Source organism: Miniopterus natalensis, chromosome 19, assembly GCF_054644295.1.
Source record: "Miniopterus natalensis isolate mMinNat1 chromosome 19, mMinNat1.hap1, whole genome shotgun sequence".
In the NCBI taxonomy this organism is placed as follows: Eukaryota; Metazoa; Chordata; class Mammalia; order Chiroptera; family Miniopteridae; genus Miniopterus; species Miniopterus natalensis.
This window is the reverse complement of record NC_142099.1, coordinates 22,335,448-22,360,252: the sequence shown is the minus strand read 5'-3', so window position 1 is coordinate 22,360,252 and position 24,805 is coordinate 22,335,448. Positions and strand designations below refer to the sequence as shown.

Genomic DNA, 24,805 nt, shown 5'->3' with positions numbered 1-24,805 from the left:
GGATGTTAGCAGAAAAATGTCAGGTTGAAATCTGGATTTCGGACAGTCACTCTCGAGGTCAGAGAAGTATGTATGACAGGAGCAGGGTGGGACAGTGAAGGCTGGTTTCAGGCCCTTTAAACATGGCATTTGATGGAATTCTTATATTTACTCTTTCTAGTTGTAGTTTTGTTAAAATTTCAGATTTTGAACTTTAAAAGATAAGAACATAATTAGAATAAGAAAATAATTGGAAAACAAACCTTTGAGGGTAGAAAGGCAGAAATATAGGCTGGAGGTGCATGGCAGATTAATAGAAGCATGCCGACGATGGAGGCATACCTGTCGGGTCTCCTCGGGAAAGATGAACTCGATGTTAAAAGCACTTTGCGCAACCTCTGGAACCCAGTGGGCAGTAAACAAACAGCTGCTACTAGACTGGAGCAAGTGAAGCACGTAATAAGTGTTATGTTCATGTGCCAACACTGAGTATCTGCTGACAGTGCATGAGCCACTCTGAAGGCACTGGCGGTTTAGAACATTTTTTAACCAGTGCTCTGTTTCAGGCGTTTATGTTTAACTGGGGAGACAGACAGACATAAAAAGACTCCAGTGATACAGCATAGTGCTTTGTGAAAGGGACAGATAAAAGAGCAAAATAATTTGGCATAGGGAGAGATTTCTGGGGGCTGGGATGATATAGGAGCATGTCAAGTCCTGGTGGGTCTTAAACTGAGCCTTAACAGCAGCATGGAGTTTAAACAAAAGGAGTGATATGCTAAGGGCACTGCAGGCAGAGCATGCAAACTGAGCAAAGACATTGATAAAAAAGCATTCTCAACCTGGAAGAGAGTAGCCTTTAAACAATAGAAGAAAATGAAGTTTGAGAGTTGGGATGGCTCCACTCTCATGGTCCTTGAATGCTCAGCTAAATCAGAATGGTTCTCCTAAAAGCAGTAAGGAGCCAAGGAAGGTTTTAGAAGGGAGAATCGGGCTATAAGAATTTATTAAACACTTTCCGTGTTCCATGGGTTCTTCAGGAGGCTGGGGATGCAGCAGTGAACAAAACCGGCAGAAGCTCTGCCATCAAGGAATTTATATTCCAATGCAGAGAGATAGACCACATTTCCAGGAATCAGCCACATGAATATTTGGGGGAAGAGCATTTTAAGCAGAACAGCACATGCAGAGGCTGTTAAGAAAAAGCCTGAGGTGCTCCAGGAACATAAGGCCAGTGTGGTTGGGGTATACAGAGGAGTGGAGCAGAAGATGAGGCCATAAGGAAGTGGTGTGGGGGTCCTGCAGAGTCTTGTGGCCGCAGTGAGGAATTTGGATTTTAATCTAAGAGCAATGGGCTTGCCTTCGGAGTGGGAGAGGGGGCGTGGCATGATGTGATGTATGCATTTGGAAAGATCACTCAGACTGTGGTATGGACACTAGAGTGTAGGGGTCCAGTATATCTCTCTTGGTGAGCATCGATGGTGTTTGGGACGTAAGCTGTAGCAGGGGGGATGTGAGAAGCAGGTAGATTTATGATATGTTTTGGTGACAGAGCCAACAGGACTTACAGAGACCTGGAGGCAGCCCACGAGGAAAGAAAGGAACCAAGGGTGACTCCAGGATTTTGGCCCGGTATGTAGTTTAACGAAGTGGGAAAGGCTTCGTGGGAAAAGATTTGGGGAGAGAAGTTTTGGTGACGTAAGTTTAAGATATTTATTGAACATCTGAATGGAAAGATTAGGAGATACTTGGCTCTGTGAGTCTGGAGTTCAGGGAGAGACTCCAGCTGGAGACAGACATTTGAGGTCATTCGTATTAAAAGGATATTTGAAGCCATGGAACAGAGTGAACTTGTTTAGTAACAGAACATTGAAAGAGAAGAGGAGAGGGAGGACACATCCCGGGGGAGGTGAACAGCCAGAAAGCTGGAAGGAAAAAATGAGAAATGTTCAAGAAGGAGCCAGATGCTGCTGAGAAGTCAAGTAAACTGAGGATAGATAACTGATCATTTGTTCTGTCAAGATTGAGATCTGTGATGACCTTGATAAGAGCCACTTCAGTGCAATGATGGGGACACGAGCCCTTTGGAGTGGGCTGAAGAGAGGACAATGTGGAGATGAGAAATTGGTATCTTGTTGGGACAGAGAATAGAGGAATAGGATGGTGGCTGGAAGACAGTGAGAGATCAAGGCAGAGGTCATTTTGGTTTTTGTATTATTTTTTAAGATAGGATTTTAGCATATTTGTGTGCTACTGAGAAGGATCCAACATATAAGAAGAACTTGATGATGGAGAAGAGAAGATGATTGTTAAGGCTGAAGTCCTTAAAAAAAAAAAAAGAAGGCATTATGACCCAGGGCAACATTGGAGAGGTTGTCCCAGGTAGGAACAGGGATGCTCCCCCACTCTAGCCAATGTATAGAAGTCAGAATGTGTGGGTACAGATGCATCTGTGTTTGTAAACTTGAGGTCAAAGGAAAAGGCAGGTCGAATTTGACTTGAATATTTTCTCTATGACATGTGTAGTCTAATCATCAGCCCTAGAGAGATGTTGGAGATTTCAGGAGAGAGAAAAAGGCATAAAATATCTCTCTCAGACAATAGAAAGTAAATTTACTATGGAAGTATATAGTTGCCTATTTGGCTGTGTTGAGTGCCAATTTCACATCTGTGGTTGTAGTTTTGAAATGACTCAGTCAAAACAACTCTGTGAATTTCCCTTGCGGTATTTTTCTTGGTGCTGATTAAGTGGACAATTGAGTTTAACCAGGATTGGGGTTTTACCAAACAAGACCAGTGGAAGAAATTCAAGAGTGTTTACAAGAAACGGTTAGAGTGCTAGACCGTGAGGTCTGGGATGGGTGCTGATGGAAGCGAGGGCCTGACCGGTGTGATGGGCGCAGGCACGGTAGTGGGTCACTGAAGGATTGCTTGTTGGCGCTAAGGCCTAGGACCTACAAGCCAACAGGCTGCTGGATGGGTCACCATGTGGATGCTGAGGTTTCTAAGAATGATGACAGTGAGTCCGTGAGCCAGAAGCCATAGTCACCAGTGGCTGACGGGGCCTGATGAGATAGATGGTACACAAATATAGATGGTACAGAAATATGCATCAAAGAGGCTGGGAGTTCTGAAGGATGAAGGAGAAACAGTGTGGAGCCAGTGGCGGGATGTGAGGAAAATCACCTTCCACTCTGACAGCTGAACGGGAGGCAGTGTCTTCAAAACAAAGCCAAGTTTTAATTAAAATGAAACAGTGAAGAGACCTTCCGAAATGGTGAAGGGGCTGAACACATCCGAGAGTTTCTGAACTGCAGACTGGAGTTTCAGAGGTCAGAGTGGAAGAGTGTGGGTGGGTGGGAGATGGGGTATAAGACCAGCAGGTAACGCTTATGAACTGCACTGTGCCCATCACTCTACATGTACTTACTCATTTGGTGCATTAGGAGCTGCACAGAAATTTGTGGATGTGCTTCCTGTACAGAAAATTTGGGGATGAATTGCAAGAAGCTAGATCTTATAAAAAGTGATAGAAGTAAATGGTATGAGGCATGAGGAATTTGCTCTTGCAAATCAGAGTATGAGACGATGGAAGTCTTAGATGCCCGTTCTCAGCAATGACATTTTGAAGCAACAGAATCTCATGTAAATTATGAAGAATATTGGATCTGCCCTGGCTGGGGTGGCTCAGTTGGTTGGGCATCAACCTGTGCCTGTTTGACAACCAGTCAGGGCACGTGCCTGGGTTGTGGGCTTGATCCCCAACAGGGCGGTCTAGGAGGCAGCCGATCGATGTTTTGCTCTCACATTGATGTTTCTTTCCCTCTTTCCCTCTCCCTTCCTCTCTCTTTAAAAATAAATTTTTTAAATCTTAAAAAAATATAAAAAAGAATATTGGATCTGAAGTCATAAGGTCTAAAACCGAGTTCCAGCTCCACCCATCCATCACTCACTACTTGACCTTGGGCAAGTCTACATCTGGGTTGGTCTCAATTTCTTCATCTCTACAAAAAAAACAACAATAAAAGTGAAGCTGTAAAATGACGTGAATATGAAAGCACTTAAATTGTAAAGCACTTGAGCATCATGATCAGGAACAGAGCTGTTTTTGTGGAAGAAAATTATTTTGACAACAGTGTGCACAATGAGTTTGAATGAGGCAAGATTAAGAGCACATGAGTGTTTAAAAATATTAAAACACCCCAAGCACAGTGAGTGAAGACCTGAGCAAGGATGGTGTCTAGAGCAATGGAAGTTCAGGAGAAGCTGTAGACAAGGGTTAGGATTTGGCCCAAGCATAATTTCTCAAATACTTTTCCAAGCATGACTGGGCCTGGTACGTTGTATGCAGGGTGGTGGGTGTTCCAGAAGCAAGGACTTAGCTAACAGAGCTACTGTGAACCCAGACCAGTTGCCTAAGGCCAGTTTGACCCCAGTGACTATCAAGGACTAGCTTTGGTGGCAGAGTAGAGCTTGGGGGTGCAGGAGTCAGGCTTAGGTTCAAATATCAGTTCTATCAGCACTGTGACATTGGGCAAGTTATTTAAGCCTTTGTTTTCTTATCTATAAAAATAGGGACACTCATATCTGTCCCATGGTACATGTTGTGAAGATTATATAAATGTGATTACATATGTCAAGAGTGTAGCCCAGAGTTCCGTAATAAGAACTCTGTAATGATAGCTATTATTATTCCTAAATCTTGAAACTATCCAGGAGCCAGTGAAACACGTTGCACCAAATGTTGGTACAGGGAGGGGATATGTATCGGGAGGGATTCAGTGGGGGACTGGATCAATTATGAATGATGGAGTCAGAAGCTGGGATATACCTAACCTTCAAGGAAGTTTCTTAAATCTAACTCACATCATTTCCTGTTTTTCCCTATGGCTTAGCTCTCTGCCTTCAGTGGCAAAACCCAGGTGTATTTCTCATATTTTTGCTCAATGGTGGTTTTCAGGAGCCAGCCACTTTGAGCTTTTTTGAGAGACTTCTCCTATGAATGCAATGACTGCCCATGTTTGATGGAAGCAAAGAGGCTAAAAGCAGTCTGTTTGGCTGACATGTTAAAGCCACACAGGCCATGTGAGTGCCAAACAGAGACCGAGAGCGTGGAAAGGGTAACTCAAAATATAACCCCCTCCCAGGTCTAAGGCCCAAGAAGGGAGAGTTAGACAGCTCCTCAAACAATAGTATAAACAAGAAGGAGATTGTATCTTAAGTTTCTTTCTCTTAAAATCTAACTCTGTACGTGGTGGGCCCTCAATAAATATTTGTTGATTTTAAAAGCAACTAGTGAGGAGTGGGGTGGAGCAGAAAGGACCAAAACATTCTGGGTTGCTAACGGAAACAGAAACATTGCTCTGCGTACACACAGAAATGGGACTGTAAGGCTCGGGGTTGATGTAATGAGGCCCAAGTCTTATGTTTGCTTAGGAAACGTGTCTCACTGTCTTCTAGAACTTCATATTATTTGATCATAAGTGAAACTGGGTGTCCTGCTTCCTCTTTAACATCCCAGTGAAGGGTAAGTTAGTTAAATAATGCCCTTTGGACAGTATCTCAGTCAGGATGAGGTATGCTGGTATATCCAACGGTGCCCAAATCTCCTTGGCTCAGTACAGCGATGGCTTATTTCTGGCTATGCAAAGTCTGCCATGGTCTGATGTCTTCCCTGGGCAGTTGCCCTCCATAGGTTGGTACATCGTTCTGGGCTGCTTCAGTTTGTGGCTTCTCCATATCAACATGCTACTGTGATCACTGAAGTGGTGGGAATTCACGTGGTCCTGACTAACTTCAAGGATGAGGAACTGTATTCCTCTCATATCCCTGGAACAGAGGGGAATGGATGTTGGTGAATACTGGGAATGACCATCACCCATAGTTCTTCAAACAACCCACCTACTAGATTTCATTGTAAATTTTCTTTGTGTTTTCTCCTTAAGAAAAACCAAACGAGTACTTTGAATTTATGCAATGCCAAAAATCTTCAAAACCTTCTCACGTTTTTCAATCAACATGGCTATCAGCCTTTAAAATATATAGTTTGTTTTGGAGTTTCAAATAAAACTTTTGTGACTCAAGGTGTGATGTCCCTTCCATCTGGAAACTTCCTTGTTAGCCCTGTTCCAAGTTCTGGGATGTGGGCTGGCCCTCAGAGCTGAGTTTGTATTGAAATAAAGGAACTTTTGTGTACCTGTAGCTAAACCTGCCTGGCTAGGATAAAAATAGTCCTAGGCTTTGGCCATTTTAACTATATAGAAAAAGCATTATTCAGAGAAAATCTGGCCTATATATGAGCTCTTTCATCATGGATCACAGTGAGTTATCTTGGGCTAAGAGATATTGAATATTTATTGTTAATTTACTGTGGTGTGTGCTTGACATGCCGGTATCATTTAAATTTTATAACATCCTGAAAGATACACTTTTATTATCCCAATTTTACACACAAAGAAAGGGTTTAGAGAAGTCACCTAACTGTTCCAGACTTTCACAGACCCAAGTCTCACCTAGGTCATCTGACTGCAGAGCCCTCACCCTTAACCATTGCCCTAAACTGCCTCCAAAATGCTCTGACAATAAGTCTTAAGGCAATGGAACAATTATTGCAATCTGCATAGAAACAAGTGCTCTCAAGAGTGCCCTAGCAGGCAGGGTTCTCCTGTAGCCGCTCAGTCCTGGACAGGTGCTGAGCATCTGACCCTGCCCTGGACATGCAAGTTGTGTTCCTGGAGATCAGGTGTGTGGATGCAGTTCTGTCCTCTGACTTGCACTAACAAAGCCCTCTGCGTGTTTCTTGTCTTCCAGTTGACCGTCCACCAATGGAACCCTCCCAGTTTGTCTCAGTTGTCCCTAAATATCCAGACAAGATGGGATTTGATGAGGTAGGAAAGGGGTGTGTGTGTGTGTGTGTGTGTGTGTGCATGTGTGTGCAAGTGTGTAGCATGTTTGTATGTTTATATCGAAGCACAGCCTGAGCATGTGTCTGAGAGCCAGCAAGAATGGCTTGGCTGCTGGAAAGACACCAAGCTCTTGGGAGAAATTACTCGGTTTTTGTTGTGCCTCAGTTTTCGTATCTTAAAAAAGGAGTGTCGTGGTAAAAGTGAATTAATCATCAAGTCAGAAAGAAGTTACTGTTTAGCAAGGAAAGCGAATTTGATATTTTTTTCTAAAATATTGCCATATTTTATCAACCTTTTTATCAAGATTCAAGGTAAAGAAGATATATGTTTTAGGTGTTGGAGGACTTGAACTTGGTTCTGAGTGGGTGGAAACTGCTGGATCACTCTCTCCGTGGAAAAAGGTTGGAGGGCAGGGTTGAGAAGACAAAGAAAAAAAACACAAAGAAACTGTTCTAAAATTCTGCCTTTCCTCAGGCAAGAACTTCATAATGGCTTTCTGAGGGCCATGTTTATCATTAAGTTTCAGTTGTATAAAGAATGAAGCAGGAATATAAAAAGATGCCTCTCTTGGTAATATGCCCAACATATATGATACATGGCAGGGCCAGAAACGGGACTCCCAAGTCCCTGACTCCTTCATGGCTCCTCATGTCATGTAGCTGCTGACAATATTCAGGAACCTGATGGTCTAGAAGTGGGGGCAGTGCATCAGGAACCCACAAACTGGAAGTTTTCTCACAGCATAAGGATATGTTATAGGCCAAGCTTTGTGCTCTCTGCTCATTGCCACTGTTCCATTGAAAGAAAATTCCTTATTTATCACCCTGTATCATATAACGCATTTTCCCAAAGTACAGCCATCTTAAAGAGCTACCAGCACTGGGAAATGGGATTCTGTCTATAAAATTGATTTGGGGGCTGAACTTCCAGGATGGGAATATTCAGATCATTCCGGGAAGTTCAAATCATTCTACATGAATATGAAGTGGAAAAGAGTTAGTAGTTACTAAGCAATTTCCACAGGGGGCAGAATGAGAAGAGATGATTTTATATGTGGGATAGAGGAATTAAAGTATAAACAGCTTTTAAAAACCATCAGGGCTGCAGAAAATGTTGGTCCACACCGTGCACTGGATGGGCTTCTGTGTGTTACTGTAGCTTTCCTTCCCTGAAGCTCCTGGTTCTCCAGGTTAAAGAACCTGTGTCTTCATATACATTCATTTTCCTTCTATAAACACATTCCTATGAGGATCAAACCAAAGCAAATAAATGGGACGAAACCAGGATCTTCTAGCTCTGGTCTTACATTTGGATGTGGGTGTGACGACCGGATCGCTCATAGAAGCCTTCTGAAAAATGCCCACTCTAGGAAGTGACACAGGCTCAGGGACTCTACTTTCCTGAGCCCGGAGTAATCATTTCTCTGTCCTGAACAGATATAGGATGGTGGAAAAAAAGATTTTCTGGGCCTTCCCAACCCTCCCAGTACTCCATGACCTTGGTGGGGGTGTCAGGGTTGCATTTGGCTGTGTGGCTCTTTCTCTGTTTACCGTTTTCCAAGTATGAGCGAGCTGTCTGTGTTTTTCCTTCGTGGCTACAGTTTTTATTGCACTTGTCCTGGTAGAAACTGGGACAGGATTGTTATTTCCTAAAGTCATCCCAGGCTAGAGGTCTCTGGTTTGAGGGAACTTTTTTGTTGTATTTCTGTTCATTTTTTGTTTTGTGGTTTGCTCTCCTGGAGTGACCCCAGGTAGCTCCTTGTGTACCCAGGAGCAATATCCTTTCCGTATCTGTAAAATTGGGGGATGGAGTGTGATTCTACACAGGAAGAAAATGAAATATAAAAAAACACCACTCATATAAAGTTGTAAAATTTCAAGTAACAAGGCAAATGGTCACCATGGAAATTATGTTTTTTTAAAAATAATTACCCGGTTAGATAAACAGTTAATTACCTAGTTAGATGAAATCACGACATGCCTGACTCATTTTGCCCTAAATAAAGTGGATGATTTTTTAAAGAGGACATCTTGCTCCCCCATCAGTTTTTTTGGCCAGACCTTTATAAATGGATGGAGGTAAGAATATTTTTAAGGAAGAGCGGACATTTTAGTTAGTGTAGCTTCTTATTCTAGTAAATCATATTGATAAGCACACTCAGAATGACCATGTGAAACAAAGTTTTACTCTATATAGTCTGAAATGCAGGCTGGTTATAAGATATAGTTTCTTTATTCTGGACATAGCATAAAGTAATTCTATTATGAAACATGGGTCATAGAAGTTTTCATCTGCCCTGAACTTGAGAGATGAGCTTGTTCAACTCCCTGTTTTTACAAACAAGGGTCTGGACCCTATAACATGAAATGTCATCTCAATGATTAGTCAGGAGGCAGCCGGCATCCTCTGACTTATTCCTGTAGGTTTCTTCTTTTCAATGCTATGCGTCATCATTTTTTGCTGGCAGCTGAAGTCCTCACTTGGAGGACTAGTTTAAAGTTCAAAGTTTATTACTGCTTGTAGCAAAGAGACCTTATTAAAATACTAATTTACCTGTAATAGCATTCATGAGGCTTTAGGTCCCCCTGTAGCCCTTAAACCTGGGAATAGTTAGGGCTGCCTCGTTATTTGTAACTTCCTGTCATGGTGTCATAATACATATGTGTTCAGTGCAGCCATCGGGAATGTAGGGACTAAAGTGGGTGCCCTCATGGGGGGTGATCTGAATGTACCTTCATTGGGACCAGTTGGTGTCTCTCAGATCCTACAGATCCACTTGGGAATTTAGGGTTTCATTTAAGTCTTCGCTTAAGCCTTTCCATTTCTCCCTTCTCTCTTCCTCAGAGGGCTACCCCCGTGGTCACGGCTCCTTCCCTTTACTCTTTCAGAAAAATTCCCTCGTCTCTAAGGGAGTTGACTTTTTACATAAAAGCTACTAAAATTGAGATTTCAATCATTCAGTTTGGAACCTTTGGGAATAAAAGGAATGTGTTAAGACTAGATATTTCTTATTCGTTGACTTTAAATTTAGAGGATATACATTCTAAGAATAGCTGATATTTAGTACCCATGAGATAGGCATTATTATTATTATTCCAGTTTTACAGGTGAGGAAACTGAGGCAGAGGAACTAGTCAAGGCAAACACCAGTAAATAACAATCAGGCTGGGGACTCAGGTCTGCTGATCACTGTAACCACTGGCCAAGCTGCCTCCTACCCCTAGTGCCTGTGTTTGGGGTTAAGTCACTGTTAGTCTCCCCTAAGAGCAACTTTTTCATCTTTCCTGTCTCAAAAGCCAGGTGGATGCATTCATCCGTGAGCACCAGAGAAACAGGGAGGGTTAAGTCACTGCACATGGCCCAGTTTTGAAAGTAATTCCATTTGGATTCATGTCATTTGACCTGATATGAAACATAAACAAATCTTCACCGGTTTCCTCTCCCTGTTCTCACTGAAACTTGAAAACATTGGTGCTACATTTATTTAAACTCTCAAACAACCTAAAAGAAGACTTGAGTCACCCATGTTTCCTTCTCTTCTTCTCCCTGGATTAGATTTTCATGATAAATCTCAAACGCAGGAAGGACCGGCGGGACCGGATGCTCCGCACCCTGTATGAGCAGGAGATTGAGGTCAAGATCGTGGAGGCTGTGGATGGGAAGTGAGTTGAGTTTTCTTGAACCCTTGCAGATGGGGTTGGAGTGGGGATGTGTCCTATGTGATGGAGTAGTTCTGGGTGGGGGGGAATATGCGGTCATTGGAATACAGATACGTTTTTACAGCCACTCTCTGGCTTCTGTGGTGGGGACATCTCACCTGTCAGTGTTCAGACCTGTTCTCCATCACACAGGGCACTCAACACCAGCCAGCTGAAGGCCCTGAACATTGAAATGCTGCCTGGGTATCGAGATCCCTACTCCTCCAGGCCTCTGACCAGGGGTGAAATCGGCTGCTTTCTTAGCCACTACTCTGTCTGGAAAGAGGTAAGTGATGCTTTATTCAGATGTGCAGTGTTGTAATGAGGGGGAAGGAGAGTGGGACTTTGTGGGTAAATGAGGGCCGGGTGCAAGGGGAACCCATCTCTCTCCTGGAGGTATGCTTGAAAGTTTCTGTTGCCTTGTGTCTCCCTCTGACACAAGGCCAGCCACAGACAGGAGGGGCAACCTCAGTGCCACGTGAGACAGTGACGGGAAGATACCCATGTTCTTGGGGCCACACTCCTGTTGAGGCATTCTCGGCTTCGGTAGGAGCGCTTTGTATGTATCTAGCGTGTTATCACTTATAAAGTGATTTTACACAAGAAGGTCCCACAGAAGTTGTATGAGCTGGCTTGGGAGGGATGGGCTCATTTTACCCAAGAGGAAATAAATATGTTGTCCAGGCGAGAAGTGGCAGAGCCAGGACTGGAACCCTGATCTTACAGATCAGACATTGATGGGGGTGGTATTGGAGTGTGGGGTTCTTGATTAAGGTTCAGTTCTCTCAACAAAAGGAAAACGCTCTAAGGAAGGGCCCCTTGAATGCCTTCTCTCTCTGAATGATCCAGTCTAGGCCTATCTTTTTTTTTTTTTTAACCTTTAAATGAAATGTAAGAGATGTGTATAAAACTATGTAGATTGTAAATTATGGGCCAATGAAATTTCACAAACCGAACAGTGCATCCAAGTGAACCAGCACCCAGATCAAGAAAGAGGCTGCCAGCACTCTTTCTGTACCTCCCCGGTGTTTCCTTCTAGTCACCTGTCCCCAAGGGTAATCACCATCCTGACTTTTAACAACAGCAAGAATAGTTTTGGCTTCTTTTGTACTTTTTAAAATATGCATGGAACCATATGGTATGTCCAATCTCTCAACATTACTTTTGTGAGCTTCATCTAGAACATGGTATTTGATTATAGATCTTATATTCTCATTGCCACAGTTTAATATACTACAGTTTATTGATTCATTCAGCTGTTGATGGGCATTGGCTTAGAATCCAGTTATGAGCTTTTACATATCATGTTCCTAAACTCTTGACGTTTTAATATTTATTTGTCTAATAAAAAAGTAAGTCCTAAACTTTTCATAGGGTATCTTCCCACTGATGACCTTCGCAGGTGATTGACCGAGAGCTGGAGAAGACTCTTGTTATTGAGGATGACGTGCGTTTTGAACACCAGTTTAAGAAGAAGCTGATGAAGCTGATGGATGACATTGAACAGGCTCAGCTGGATTGGGAACTGATGTGAGTGACAAGACAAACTTACCAGGGAGCTCCAAGAGGCATTGGGTCCAGGTGGTAGGAGAAACAGCTCAAGCTCCACTTACCTGGTTTTCTCTCCATAAACATTGCCAGAAACGAGAAGTGAGCAGAGGATAGCCACTGGTTTCTGCATGTATGCACTCTGCAGGGTGAGAAAGAAACTGCGGGAGATTGTTTATGTGACCTGGAGTCTGCCTGCAGATCAGGGGCCCTCAGACTGAGCACTCACTTAGGAGCACAGCAGAAATCTCGCCCTCGAAGCACCTTGAGCCTTGGAGGGGGTGTGAAGACAGACAGGAGGAGGCATTTATTCCAGGCCAGAGTCCTGTGTCACACCGGAGCCTCAGCTCCCAGTAGAGCAGGTTCCCTCTGTAGCCGTTGCCAGTGTGGGAGGCTGAGCATGGGGAGGGCTCCTCTGTTGGGAAGGGAAGCTATGCAGATGGGGGTCAGGGGGAGAACACTGACAGCGGGGTTTGGCGGAGGGTCAGAGGCTGTTGAAGGAAAACCAGGCTCACCGAGTGAGTGGTGGCTCTGAACTGACATTTATGAGTTAACAATGAGTTAATGCCCATTGTCTGCCACTTCTGAGAATTGAATTCTCTCTTTCCCTCCCTCCCTCCCTCCCTCCCTCCCTCCCTCCCTCTCTCTCTCTCCCCCCTTCCCTTCCTCTCTCACTTTTTAAACCAAAATGACATTTTCACTTCTCTCCAATGAGGCAGAACGTTTCCAAGCACTACGTTCTCTCCCCAGCCGCGTGTCAAAGGCAATTTCATTAAATCAGAGCCTGTCCCTTTGGAGCAGCTGCTTCAGACAAGCTGTCCCCACTCCTCCCATCCTTGGAGAGGAGCTCAGCTGTGGGCCCAGGCGGAATATTCTTTCTCAGGAAACACACCATTCTGAGCTGAAAAGCAGCCTAGTAATGGCCCAGCTGACCCGTGGGAAATACACCCAGCAATCAGTACAGAGTGGTAGAGAGGCTGGCTCCCTGTCAGACAGCAGTCACGTGGTTAGATCCAGCACTGTCCCTTGAGGTCCCTGCTGTTCCTATAATCCTGCAGAAGCCACCACACCCCAGCCTTCCCGAGCCTGTGGCTCTGTGGCTCTGTGGCCTGCGGTGGAGGCCCCACAGGCGCGAGCCTGGAAGCTAGTTCATGCTCGCGGACCTGCGCACTGGCGGCCTTCACGTAAGCCGGGGATCACAGAGGCTGGACTCGGGGAGCCTGCGCCTCAGAACTGGCAGACGCCCCTGCTCACTCCGAGTTTAGTTGGTGCATTTCTTGGGACAAAGTACCAACAGATAAAAATGATTGTCCTGATAAGAACGTAGGAAAAAAATAAGATGTTTTCTAAATTTCACAGACTGCTGAAGTCAAAATATTCCATTGAAATCTATTTATAATCCGAAAGTGTCACAGTGGTTTCAGATTTTTCACCTCTGCTTCCTAAAATGAGTAAGAAACAAACGTTACTTAAAGCTGACGAGCTGGCCATGGCTGGCCATGGCTGCCGGTTTACAGCTCTTCCAGACAGAGGACCTAGTAAATGAGAAGACTAGGACAGACCATGGGGATCCGGGGCAGTGCTAACAGGAACATAGCATCAGCCACCTAAGTCATTTAAATTTCCTAGTCATCACATTGAAAAGGTAAAAACAAATGAGGTGCGTTTCACTTTAACATACATTTGACCTAACCCAGCGTACGCAGAGATTGTTTTAACATATAATCAATATTTGAAAACTACTAATGAGATAGTCTACATTCTTTTTTCATACCGTCTTCAAAATCCAGTGTGTTTTATGTCCATAGCACACCTCGATCCCGACGCTAAGCTTTCGACTGCTGAAGTAACTGTCATCCTACCCAAACAAGACATTTTGTTTAATAATAATAATTGTTCTCTTTAAAATAAGTTTTGGGTAACAAATGTGATGTGTTTATTGTGTAAAATATTTTACACATCTCCAATTTTAAAATTTAAATTAAGTAAAATGAAAAAACTGAGTACAAACTCAGTGCCTTGGTGGCTTGAGCGCATCTCACGGGCTCAGCAGGAGTCTCTTTTCCATTTGATGATACCACAGGAGGGAAACTCAGGCTCTTTAGTCTGAAGACACATGGCTGAGGGGATACGCCTTTGATGTCCTCAAAGAACTGAATGTGGACCTAGACTCATTCCGGAAATCCAGGGAGGTTTTGACAAGGGAAACCCCTTGACTTTTTTTTTTTAACTACAGTTTATATTCAGTATTATTTTGTGTTAGTTTCAGGTGTACAGCATAGTGGTTAGACAATCATACACTTTCCAAAGTGTCCTCCCTCCTGATACATCCAGTCCCCACCTGGCACCAGACATGGTTATTACAATATTATTGACTATATTCCCTTGGATGTTGAAAGAGAGAGTTTTAGGGCAAAACAGAGGAAGTCAGCTTTCCTTAGCAGGCGGGAGGCAGGCACCTCCTCCAGGCAGGCACCTCCACTTGCTCAGGGAAGTGGAAAGCTGACGGGCTCCAGACGAAAGCAGCGGATGGCAGACCGGTGGGAGGCCTGCGGGAAGGCCGGCGTGGAAGGTGCTCCTGCAGAACAGCACAGGCCCGGGGCCTTTCTCAGAGCTCAGAGCAGAGCACCCGGGGGGGGAGCGTGGGCCGAGCTAGGTGAGGGTCATTCTCACCAGGAGGAGCCCCCTTGGGGCCACCCGGGGTCCCTGGGTCTTTTCCTGCAGACGGCTTCATTCCCACAGCCCGCTGCGTCCTGTGTTTGCCACCAGCATTGGGAGAGCCGTGCAGAAACCCCAGCAGGCTGAGACTCTGGGGACCCGAAAGGAACAAGCTCAGGATTCTCACATCTGGCCCCTTTTGTCCCCTGCCGACCTCTGTAAACACAGCTGGAAACCCCACACCACCTTCGGGAAATGATCTGCAAGATCTTTCCTCGCTTTACAGCTTGACTTTCTGGTTGAAACGCTGTCTGCTAGGCGAGCGTAGATGTTGATGAGTGGAGCCAGGGAAGCGGCCCCACTGCTGGCAGGTGACAGTCGCAGGTGGTGACGGGCACGATGAGCGGGGGCGCGATGCGTTTACTACAGGGGCACAGCCGGGTGAGCTTTCAGCGGCGCCCCCAGAGCCGGGCTTCGTCCTGGCGGCCGGCGGGGGTTGAGACGGGGCTTCGCCCTCTGCGCTCCCTTCCAGCTACATCGGCAGGAAGCGGCTGCAGGTGGAGCAGCCGGAGAGGGCGGTGCCCCTGGTGGCCAACCTGGTGGAGGCCGACTACTCCTACTGGACGCTGGGCTACGCCATCTCTCTGCCGGGCGCGCGCAAGCTGGTGGGCGCCGACCCGTTTGGGAAGATGCTGCCCGTGGACGAGTTCCTGCCGATCATGTACAACAAGCATCCCGTGTGAGTCGCCCCGAGCGCCCTCCCTGTCCCCGAGCGCCCTGCCTGTCCCCGAGCGCCCTCCCTGTCCCCGAGCGCCCTCCCTGTCCCCGAGCGCCCTCCCTGTCCCCGAGCCCCCTGCCTGTCCCCGAGCCCCCTGCCTGTCCCCGACCGCCCTCCCTGTCCCCGAGCGCCCTGCCTGTCCCCGAGCCCCCTGCCTGTCCCCGAGCCCCCTGCCTGTCCCCGAGCGCCCTCCCTGTCCCCGAGCCCCCTGCCTGTCCCCGAGCCCCCTGCCTGTCCCCAAATGCCCTGCCTGTCCCCGAGCGCCCTCCCTGTCCCCGAGCGCCCTCCCTGTCCCCGAGCGCCCTCCCTGTCCCCGAGCGCCCTGCCTGTCCCCGAGCGCCCTCCCTGTCCCCGAGCCCCCTGCCTGTCCCCGAGCGCCCTGCCTGTCCCCGAGCCCCCTGCCTGTCACCGAGCCCCCTGCCTGTCCCCGAGCCCCCTGCCTGTCCCCGAGCCCCCTGCCTGTCCCTGCCCTCGCTGCAGTCATGAGCTTCCCTGCTCGGTTTCTGGGCAGCACTTGGTACTTTCTAAACGACCTTTCCATAATCATGACCCAGAGAGGTTGACTCGAGTGATTATCCCCGTTACAGATGGGGAGATGAGGCAGAAACGGTGAGTCTGGCATAGGGGTCCCGCCTCAATACCCAGCGCGTAGTTTGAATGGACATAATCTGCTCAGTCCCCTCCTCGTCTTTGGTCGTCTTACTTCCATAATCCATGCACCTCAAGGCGAAGGTCAGCTTCCTAACCACCTCAGATTTTTCAAATGATTCCTCGGTGCGTGTACTGCTGGCCGGGCCGTGGCTCGCGGCCTCGCGGAGAGCCCAGGCCCATGAACAGCCATGATGATGCACCGTGGTGGCTGCGATCATGGATGGGGGCTGGAGGCTCAGGGAAAGGGAGGTGGCCTCTGGGGAGGGTGCCCACGGAAGCAGGCAGTGGACGCCCAGGGCTTCTGTAGCCCAGGAGTTCACTCTGACCAACACGTCTCCAAGGGTTTGGTCATTGATGGTTTACTTTTCAGTCTCCCCGATAACCTGTGAGTCCCTGAGGTAGGCAGAGTCTTCCATCTCTGTGCCCTTAGAGCCTAGGCCAAGCTCTACAGATAAGAGCTGCTCTATCAGAGATTCCTGTAAACTCATTAATGGAGCAGGAGACAGGTTCTGACCTTGGCTCCTTCTCTCGGTTGCCGGGTTCCCTCCTCACCCGGATGGTCTTCATTTCCGTGGTTAAGAGCTCCTGCCCCCCACCTTGCTGATTTTGTCTCCTGTCCTCAGTAGAGGTCGAGCTCCTTGCTCTCTTTTTTATAACATGTTAGAGACTCACTTTATCTCTGTATCTGGGAGAAACATGGAAGTGAGCCATCAACCCCTTAACAGAAGGGAAATGAACACCTACGGGGCACTCACTGACCTAGGAGCCGAGTAGATGTCACCTCGTGTAATCTGCGCCCTGGGGGGGAAGTCAAGTCATCCCTGGACTTTACGCTCACAGGCAGCTGGAATGCAAAGCCACGTTGGCATGCCTCCAAGCCCATGCCAGTTCACCTGCCCCTTCACGGCCTTCCAGGTCCTGCTGCTAATTCATTAATCCAGCAACAGGCCATTTTCTACAGAGCGATCACATTTAATTATTATTATGGTTCCACAGCGCTTAATTCTTAACTTTCAGAGTAAGAGCTGAAATTCATTTTAAACTAGTCTATCCAAATGCAACAGAAGCATCCTGATTTTTTCTGTGCATATTTTCTTAGATCATCTGAAAGCTTCTAAAGAACCTCGATTGCATTTATAGACTAACGTTTCCCACAAAGGACACAATTTAAAAGATAATTAGATGAATCCCTGACCGTTGAAGAGACAGGCAAGGCCCCCCTCTCTTTTCCCCCTGCTCCGTGAGCGCCCTGCCCCCTCACACGCATGTGCACCTCTTGTTTTCAGAGCTGAGTACAAGGAGCATTACAAGTCCAGGGACTTGAAAGCCTTCTCTGCCGAGCCCTTACTCATCTACCCCACACACTACACGGGCCAGCCAGGGTACCTGAGTGACACGGAGACCTCTACCATCTGGGACAACGAGACAGTGGCCACTGACTGGGACAGGACCCATTCCTGGAAGTCCCAGAAGCAAGGTCACATCCACCGCAATGCCAAGAACACCGAGGCCCTGCCCCCGCCAGCCTCCCTGGACACCGTTCCTTCGAGGGATGAGCTCTGAAGGCCCCCCCTGGGGTTCGCTACCCTCTGGTTTCTCTGATGGGCTGTTCATCTGTTCGCTCTGGTTTCTTCTTGTGGCCACAGTCATCTAACCAAAGTGGTCGAATGTGATTGACCAAAATTAATATGTTTCTGACAAGGAAGGAGAAATAAGAAAATTAAGCTCAAATTTTCCTAAATGGCTAGAAGATAGGCTTTAAGGCGCCCATTAAGGTAAACTTTAGTGTAGACACCTAGTCCTCTAGTTCATCACCCATTGAGACTGGTTCTCACATTGAGGTTGAAAATGTGGCTCAGAGACTTGTCCAAGAGAAAGGCGATCACTTCACTGCCACAGCAGTGACCGCGGGTGGGCAACGTAACCACGCCAACTGGATCACATCTATTGGTCTAGAGGGCTCATTTTATATCATAGATGTGACCTTGAAAACTAAGGGTAGGTAACAAGTTTGGGGGGAGGGAATCAAATCGTTTAAAATCAAATTAATTGGGCTTTTTGTTTAAAGGAATTCTGTCATGAGCCTCGTTACAAAGTGAGTTTTCCATCGTAGTCCTCGTTACCCAACAGGGGTGGGTATTGGGTCTGTCTGCGACGTGGCCTTCGACTATCGTGGCAGCTGAAGCTCTCAGAGTGAGGCTCCCGCTTGCCACGTGGGTATAGTTTAGTAGATATTTGGGGGTTCGTGTAGATATTTGAGGGAAAAGGAGTTGAAATGTTGGCCTTTCTGACTGTGGTCACTTGAGTTAGGATGCTCTATTTATGAAGATAAATTTAATATATAAGGGGTGAGGGTTGGCGTCTAACTTCTGTCCCAGGGGATCTGCATGTCGGACGCTCCCCTCCACCCCCGGCCTGGGAATGAATTGCAGGCGTGAGTTTCACGAGTCACTGTTAGGCAGCAGCCGCCCTTGCCCGAGGTTTTCATTCTCGTTGGAATTATTTATTTTACAAAACGTGGGGGAGATATCTGTACGATAAGGCAGAGAAACAGATGTTTCAGGCTTTATCGTGCTTACAGACTAAACACAAGGGCACCCTGGGGGGTGAGTGGTCAGTGTAGACACATCAGTTCCACGATCTGTTCTCCTGCATTTCCCGAGAGGACTCTTGGTGAGTGGGAGATTCTAACCACCTGGAAGCAGATGATTCTCCGTCTCAGGTGAGAGACCTTGGTCCAAAGCAGTGGACTGATCAACTGATTGAGGCCAACCGCCAGGAAGCTCTCGGAGTCAGGATCCTGGGCAGACCACCTCTGTGCTGCTCCGTAGGTTGATTTCCTGTAACAGGCAGAGTTGGCTACATCACCTCTTCCAGCTCCACCGTCTGAGATCACCGGCCGTCATGCTTCAGGTTGACGTTCTCCTGCCCTCAGGAACTAAAGCTTCACCTCTGGAAGTAGCCTTCCCAGCATCCTGTCCGCACACTCCTCCCTCGGTGTCCCCGTGTTGGAGCAGAGGCCTTGGGCGAGGCAGCTGCATGTGACAGTTTAGTGCTCCCTTGGTGAGGGCCCCCGGCTGCAGAACAAGGCAGCTCGCCTTCCACAGAACACCAGCCTTGGCCTTTCTTCTGGAATTACCGCTGATATTCCTCTACGTTGACTAGTAAGGCCAGGAAACTGAGGCGAGGGATCTTGGCTGACTCTTAATTTTTACCGCTTAGACAAAGCAGTCAGAGCTTGACTCTTTTTTTCTAGGGGAAAAAAAAAACAGGAAGAGCACCTGAAGAGCTCGTGAAAAACCCTTGGGCAATTCCTAAGGTTTCCTTGGGTATCTCGTACTTTGCGTATTTCAGTGTGTGCAAGTGTGTGTGACCTTCATGGTATTTTTTTTAATGGGGCGGGAGGTGGCTGGGGTGTTGGGAGTGGAGGGGTACTGAGGTTTTTTTGTGTGGTTTTGTTTAATAGAGAACATTTTCTCTCCCCCATCAGCTGGTCTGGTGGGTTTATGAATTCCCATTCTTAAAAGACATTGGTTTTAAATTCTAGAATTTTTTTAGATTAGGGCTGTTCTACTGTGAAGAAAGTTCTGGCTCTCTTAGCCCAGCCATTGCTTCTCCCTGCTCAGGTCTGGAATCCCAAGCAGTGTCCCCTTGCTGTGAGCACTGCAAGCTGCCCACCCAGTGGTCCTTTACAAAGTCGCCTCTCCAGCAGCCCAGGGGTTCCTTGACCTCATTGTCCTTCCTGCCTCCCCTCTAGTCTCAAGTGAAGACATCTGATCTTCGCTGCATCAGAGGCTCTGCCTCCAGCCGTGGCACCTGTTCTCTGCCTTTGGAAGTCAAACCCCCACCTGGATTCCCCATCTGGATCCCTATCTGGATCTTGGGATCTGAGGTGGAATCTCCTGGACAGACAACCGTGATGTCAGCAGTGCTGGTGCTGCTGAGTGTGGGTGGAGTGTCCACAGCTGGCAGAGGACACACCATGTGGGCCTTGCTTTGGGCTCATGGGGCCACTGCAGGGACTCTGGACAGCAAGAGCGAGCCAGCATCCCAGCACCCTACCCCGTCTGTCATGCTGTGTCATTTCCCGAGAGGAAGTGAGAAACTACTATTTGCCTTCTAGAGCTCTCTCTGAGAAATTAAAAAAAAAAATTTGGGGCTCAACGCTATGATTGTTCATTGGTTCCTCCAACATCAATGGCCAATATTGGGATTCCAGGTCTGCTCTGGAACAAAGGTGTGGAAGGCAGAGATAACCATCACAGCTGCGTGATCCCCCTGGCAAGTGAGAGAGGGTGGCCTTCCTGTGGCTGGGGGTTGTTTTAGATGGCTGGGCAGAGGTGGGTCAGCTGAAAAGGATTCTAGGCCACAGAAAGGCAGGAGTCCCCGGTGGGAGGGTGCTGAGGAAGAGTCCATGTGCATTTTTGTGCTATAGGTCAGCCTGTCCATCAAAAGGTACTATGATGCTTTGCCAAAGTCAAAGAGCTTTATCCTGGGCAAATAAAGTTGAATCCATGTTCACCTTAGTAACTCGAGTTTCAGATCATGCTGCCTAAAAACTTCAAAAACAAGGTCTGAGCACCGCTCTATTTAGGCCCTGTGCTGGGCACTAAGATGCTCAGAGGACTAGGAAAGGTCCCCACTGCTGTGGTCGAGTGGAGCAGCCATGTGAGTAGGTGGCTTTATCTCAGAGGCTGGAACAAAGTGGGCCGTAGGACCCCAGAGGACCTGGTTCCGCTGGGGAGGACTGTTGAGGCAGCTTTGTGGGGAAGGTGACAGTTGTGTTGGCCTGGGGGGCACGAATGGGAGTCTAAACGAGGCGGGAGGGTTGGGCAAGGTGCGTGGGAGTGCTTACTGGGCACTGCGAAGGCGTGGGGCTGTGGCAGAGACGGGGAGCTGGGTAGGACAGAAGAGTCAGGTATGTGTTGGGGCTGATGACAAGAAGCAATATTGAGACTGGATCATGGTAGCAAGGTAAGTCGGCTACCCTCCCTCTTCAGGTTGCCTCGTCATGAATGCCATTGTTCCTGGGTGAATTCTAGGTTTTGTCCTGACAGACAGTGCAGAAATTTCCAGTAAAATGCTGGTGTCTGAAACAAGGAATGTTCCCACCCACCTGCACCCTTGGGAATCTTTTCACTTACGGTAGGATTAAATCTCTCTAACAAGGAACTGTCACATACAGGTGAGGGGTCTACCCGGTGCTTTTGAGACGTTCTCTCCAGGTGAACAGACGGGAAGAGGAATGACCCAGGAGGAATTAATTCACTGAGGAGTTAAAATGAGGCTGGGCATGTGATAAGAGCATGGCCTGGGTAACAGAACCCTAAGAGCAGGCAGCCCTGGAAATCATCGCACCAGACTTTATGTTTCGTGGTGATGTTTATTATTTCAGAGAGAAGCTTCCTCCCTAGGATGTTCTAATTAAATGTGGCAGAGGGAGGAGGGCCAGGCAGAGAGAGCAGTGGCATGTGAGGTGGCCTCCCTGTGACAGCAGGTGGCGGCCCTAAGTCCACGCAGGGCTGCTGAGACAAGAATGAGGAGTCGGGCCCGCGATGGCCTGTGTGTCCTTTCTGCCTGCTTGGAAAAGAGAGAGATGGTGGCGGGTTCTGGTGCACAGATGGCGGGCAGTGGCACCTCCTCAGCAACGGAGCAAGAGGATGTGGCCTGACTCAGAGCACGGAGAGGCTGGGGAGCTTCAGGAAGTTTCTTCCCAGGCGTGTTCAGCACTGAATGGGCGTCCGGGCAGGTGGTGCGGTGGCTCCGTGAGAATGTGCTGTTGCAGGACAGGGCTCCTCCTGCTCTGAGAGTTGACCTAAAACGGCCTGTGTGTTTCCTTCCACCCCGGGATGTGTTAATATTGAGATGATCTTGCTCTGGCCGCTCCTGTGACACCAGCTGGGCTGCTCCCAGCCCAAAGCCATCCTCCCATCTGCCCGGAAAGGGGTGGAAAGAATGAAGAATTGCCTCTGAGCATTGGTTTCCCTTTATGTTTAATTTACTCAGTTTATTTGTATGCTCCTCCCTGCGGTTTCTTCAGCTTGGCTGCCTCTAGAATGGGCGTTTTAATAAAATCTCCAAGTCTGAGCAATTCCAGGGCTCGCAGAGCGCAAGCTTCCCAGCCCCCCGTGGGTCCAGGGGGGCTCCCCTTGGTGTTTCCAGGTCTAGGGGAGGCTGGACAGACAGCTGAGTTCTTGCTCATGAGGGAACCTTCAGCGTGTAGCGGACGGCCCTCTGTCTCCTCCTTCAGAGAAGCTTAGAAAATAATGTGACAAGTGTCCTTTTCTGAAAGAGAACCTGCAGTTTGGAGAAGACCCCAGATGGGAGCTGATGCTCACGTGGTGATGGTCAGGGCTGAAGGGTTTTAGCTGCTCTGAAAACTGCCGGCACGAATTGTGGAGATTTGATGGGGCTGTGATTGTTCCCATGGCACAGGGAGGGACCTGTGCTGAGTGCCAGGGGACAGAGGAGAGGCGCAGAGAGGAAGGAAGTGGCTTCCAGGGCACAGAACACAGAGCCTGGGACAGAAATGCGACGACAGGGGAGAAGAGACAGATTCAGGCCCCTCAGCGGAGAAAGTGAGGCCAGAAAAGAAGGGAGGGCCAGAGGGGAACAGCAGACCTGGGGAGGCTTAGGCGGCAGTGGCAACACCTGGACCCTAAAGTGGCTGCTTTGTCCCTTCGAACCTGCAACAGTGGGAGAGGCCCAGTGTGGTTCAGCAGGACACCTGCAGAGGAACGCGGGGGACACCTAGGGCCCCCCCACCCCAGGGCTTGTGGACCTGCAGCGACTCATGGTCATGCACCTGAATGGTCCCTGAGCAGGGAGAGACACGGGAGGGAGGACCCGAGAGAGGGGAGGGTGCCTTCTGGTAACACAATTGTCCCTCCCTGACTACAGAGGAAATTCAAGAAGGTGGGAGCCTCATGGGGACCACTGCTGACTCCATGTGGTGACGACGCTCTGGCTTTGGGAGGGACACGCCTGCTCAGTGGGCTGTCACAGCCCGGCCAGCGTGCGTCCACACTGCAGCCTGCAGCCCGCCCGGCTTGTGCTCAGGGCCCCGGGGGCCCGGGCCCCTCTCCGGGAGCCTCCGGCCTGCGGCTGTGGAACAGGCTGGAGCAGCCCTGGCTGCCCTCCCAACCCCGAGTCAGTCTCTCCCGAAGCTGCAGCAGCCGTCGCTCTCCCAGGGCGCCGTGCACACAGCCGAAGTCCCACCTCTGAGCGGCTGCAGCTCCAGCGCGGCTGCTCGGCCAGGGAAGGGGCCGGAGGGCTTCAGGGAAGACGCGGCTCCCCCAGGCCAGGCCTCCCGGTGGTCGCAGCAGCCGACTCTTACTGCGTGCGCCCGAGTCCTTTCTTCACTCACGTGGGCTGCGTCATTCAATCCCGCGTGAACCTCCACAGGTGGGAACTATTGTCAACCCCTGCTTTTCGGGTGAGGCAATGAGCTGAGTGACTTAGCTAAGGCAGTGAGAGGCCTGGGAGTCCGATCCCAGCCACACCAAACCATCCATGCGGCTTCTGGTGTGGTCTGTCTCACTTATTTCTCACTAACATCTGATGTTTCCATCTTTCTCTCTCTCTCTCTCTCTCTGAATGTCTGTCACACACACACCCGGGGGGGGGGTTGGGAAAAGAGAGTCTGACATATAAAAGAGCACAAGGATCAGAAATCGATGTCTGGGGGAAGCTAAGCCTCACTTAGAAACTCCTTCCATTTTGAAACTGGTGCCTTGACTTATATTTTTTATGCCTGGAGCAATCCAGAAACAGTTTAAATCATTCACTCCCACTTTTTACACTTGTGTGTGTGTTTTTCTGGTTCCCCTTATGTAAGAAATTGGAACTATACACAAAATGTTGGTTTGGGATGAACCAGTGGCGGGGATAAGATTTCTTCAGAGGAACCTGTGATCAAGTACTTGGCGGCCGGTAACTGGCTCACAGAGAGGCCGAGCAGCCCCGCCCCAGTCATATCCACTCCTCCTCCAACTCCTCCTGCAGTTGGTGCCTGTCATGGGAGACCCTCCCGCTGCACCCACCCCACCCCTGTGGGTGCAGGGATCAGAACTGGATTCAAATCTTAGCTGGGGAGCTCACTCACAGCGTGATCCCGATTTTTATAGCCCTGTTTCACCTGTGAGATGGGATCATGCTCAGGACAACAGGTAGCAGTGCTCTGACCGGCAGCTCCATGTTCCTTGGAGACATTAAAGAGCCAACCAGGTGCCCATCCAACCCGGATGCTGTGAATTCACGTGGCTGGAGGGCTGGGGATGGAGAGAACCGGGGCATGCTCTCCTGCTCCACCAGGTGAAGGCAGAGTCCATCAGGAGGGCGTCCTGGGTCCGGGGCCCAGCCCCATAGGACGCGCGTGAAGTGGGGTCGGTAACCCAGAGCTCTGCCCCTAACCTTAGGCAACTGACTTCGCTGCTCTGGGCCTCAGTCCATCTTCGTAACATGAAGCGGGCACTTCGTGACCTGTGAGATGCCTTCTGCCTTCACCAAATGTTACCACACTGGGTTTCTCCAGCCGTGAGGTGAACTGCTTCCACGCAGCTTTCTGGGTAGAGATGCTGAGAAACCAC

The 24,805-nt window shown here is 48.6% G+C and overlaps 1 protein-coding gene across 1 annotated transcript in view; it reads left to right on the top strand.

Annotated features, from left to right (window-relative positions):
* Positions 1 to 20,379, top strand: part of COLGALT2 (collagen beta(1-O)galactosyltransferase 2) — a 74,252-nt gene extending 53,873 nt beyond the window's left edge. Inside the window, exons 7-12 of the mRNA XM_087827938.1 lie at positions 6,790 to 6,866; positions 10,440 to 10,546; positions 10,736 to 10,868; positions 11,985 to 12,112; positions 15,321 to 15,527; positions 17,504 to 20,379. Of these exons, the coding sequence (XP_087684064.1) occupies positions 6,790 to 6,866; positions 10,440 to 10,546; positions 10,736 to 10,868; positions 11,985 to 12,112; positions 15,321 to 15,527; positions 17,504 to 17,780 (929 nt within the window). The 3' untranslated portion in view covers positions 17,781 to 20,379. The remainder of the gene's footprint in view (positions 1 to 6,789; positions 6,867 to 10,439; positions 10,547 to 10,735; positions 10,869 to 11,984; positions 12,113 to 15,320; positions 15,528 to 17,503) is intronic.
* Positions 20,380 to 24,805: the final 4,426 nt, after the last annotated feature.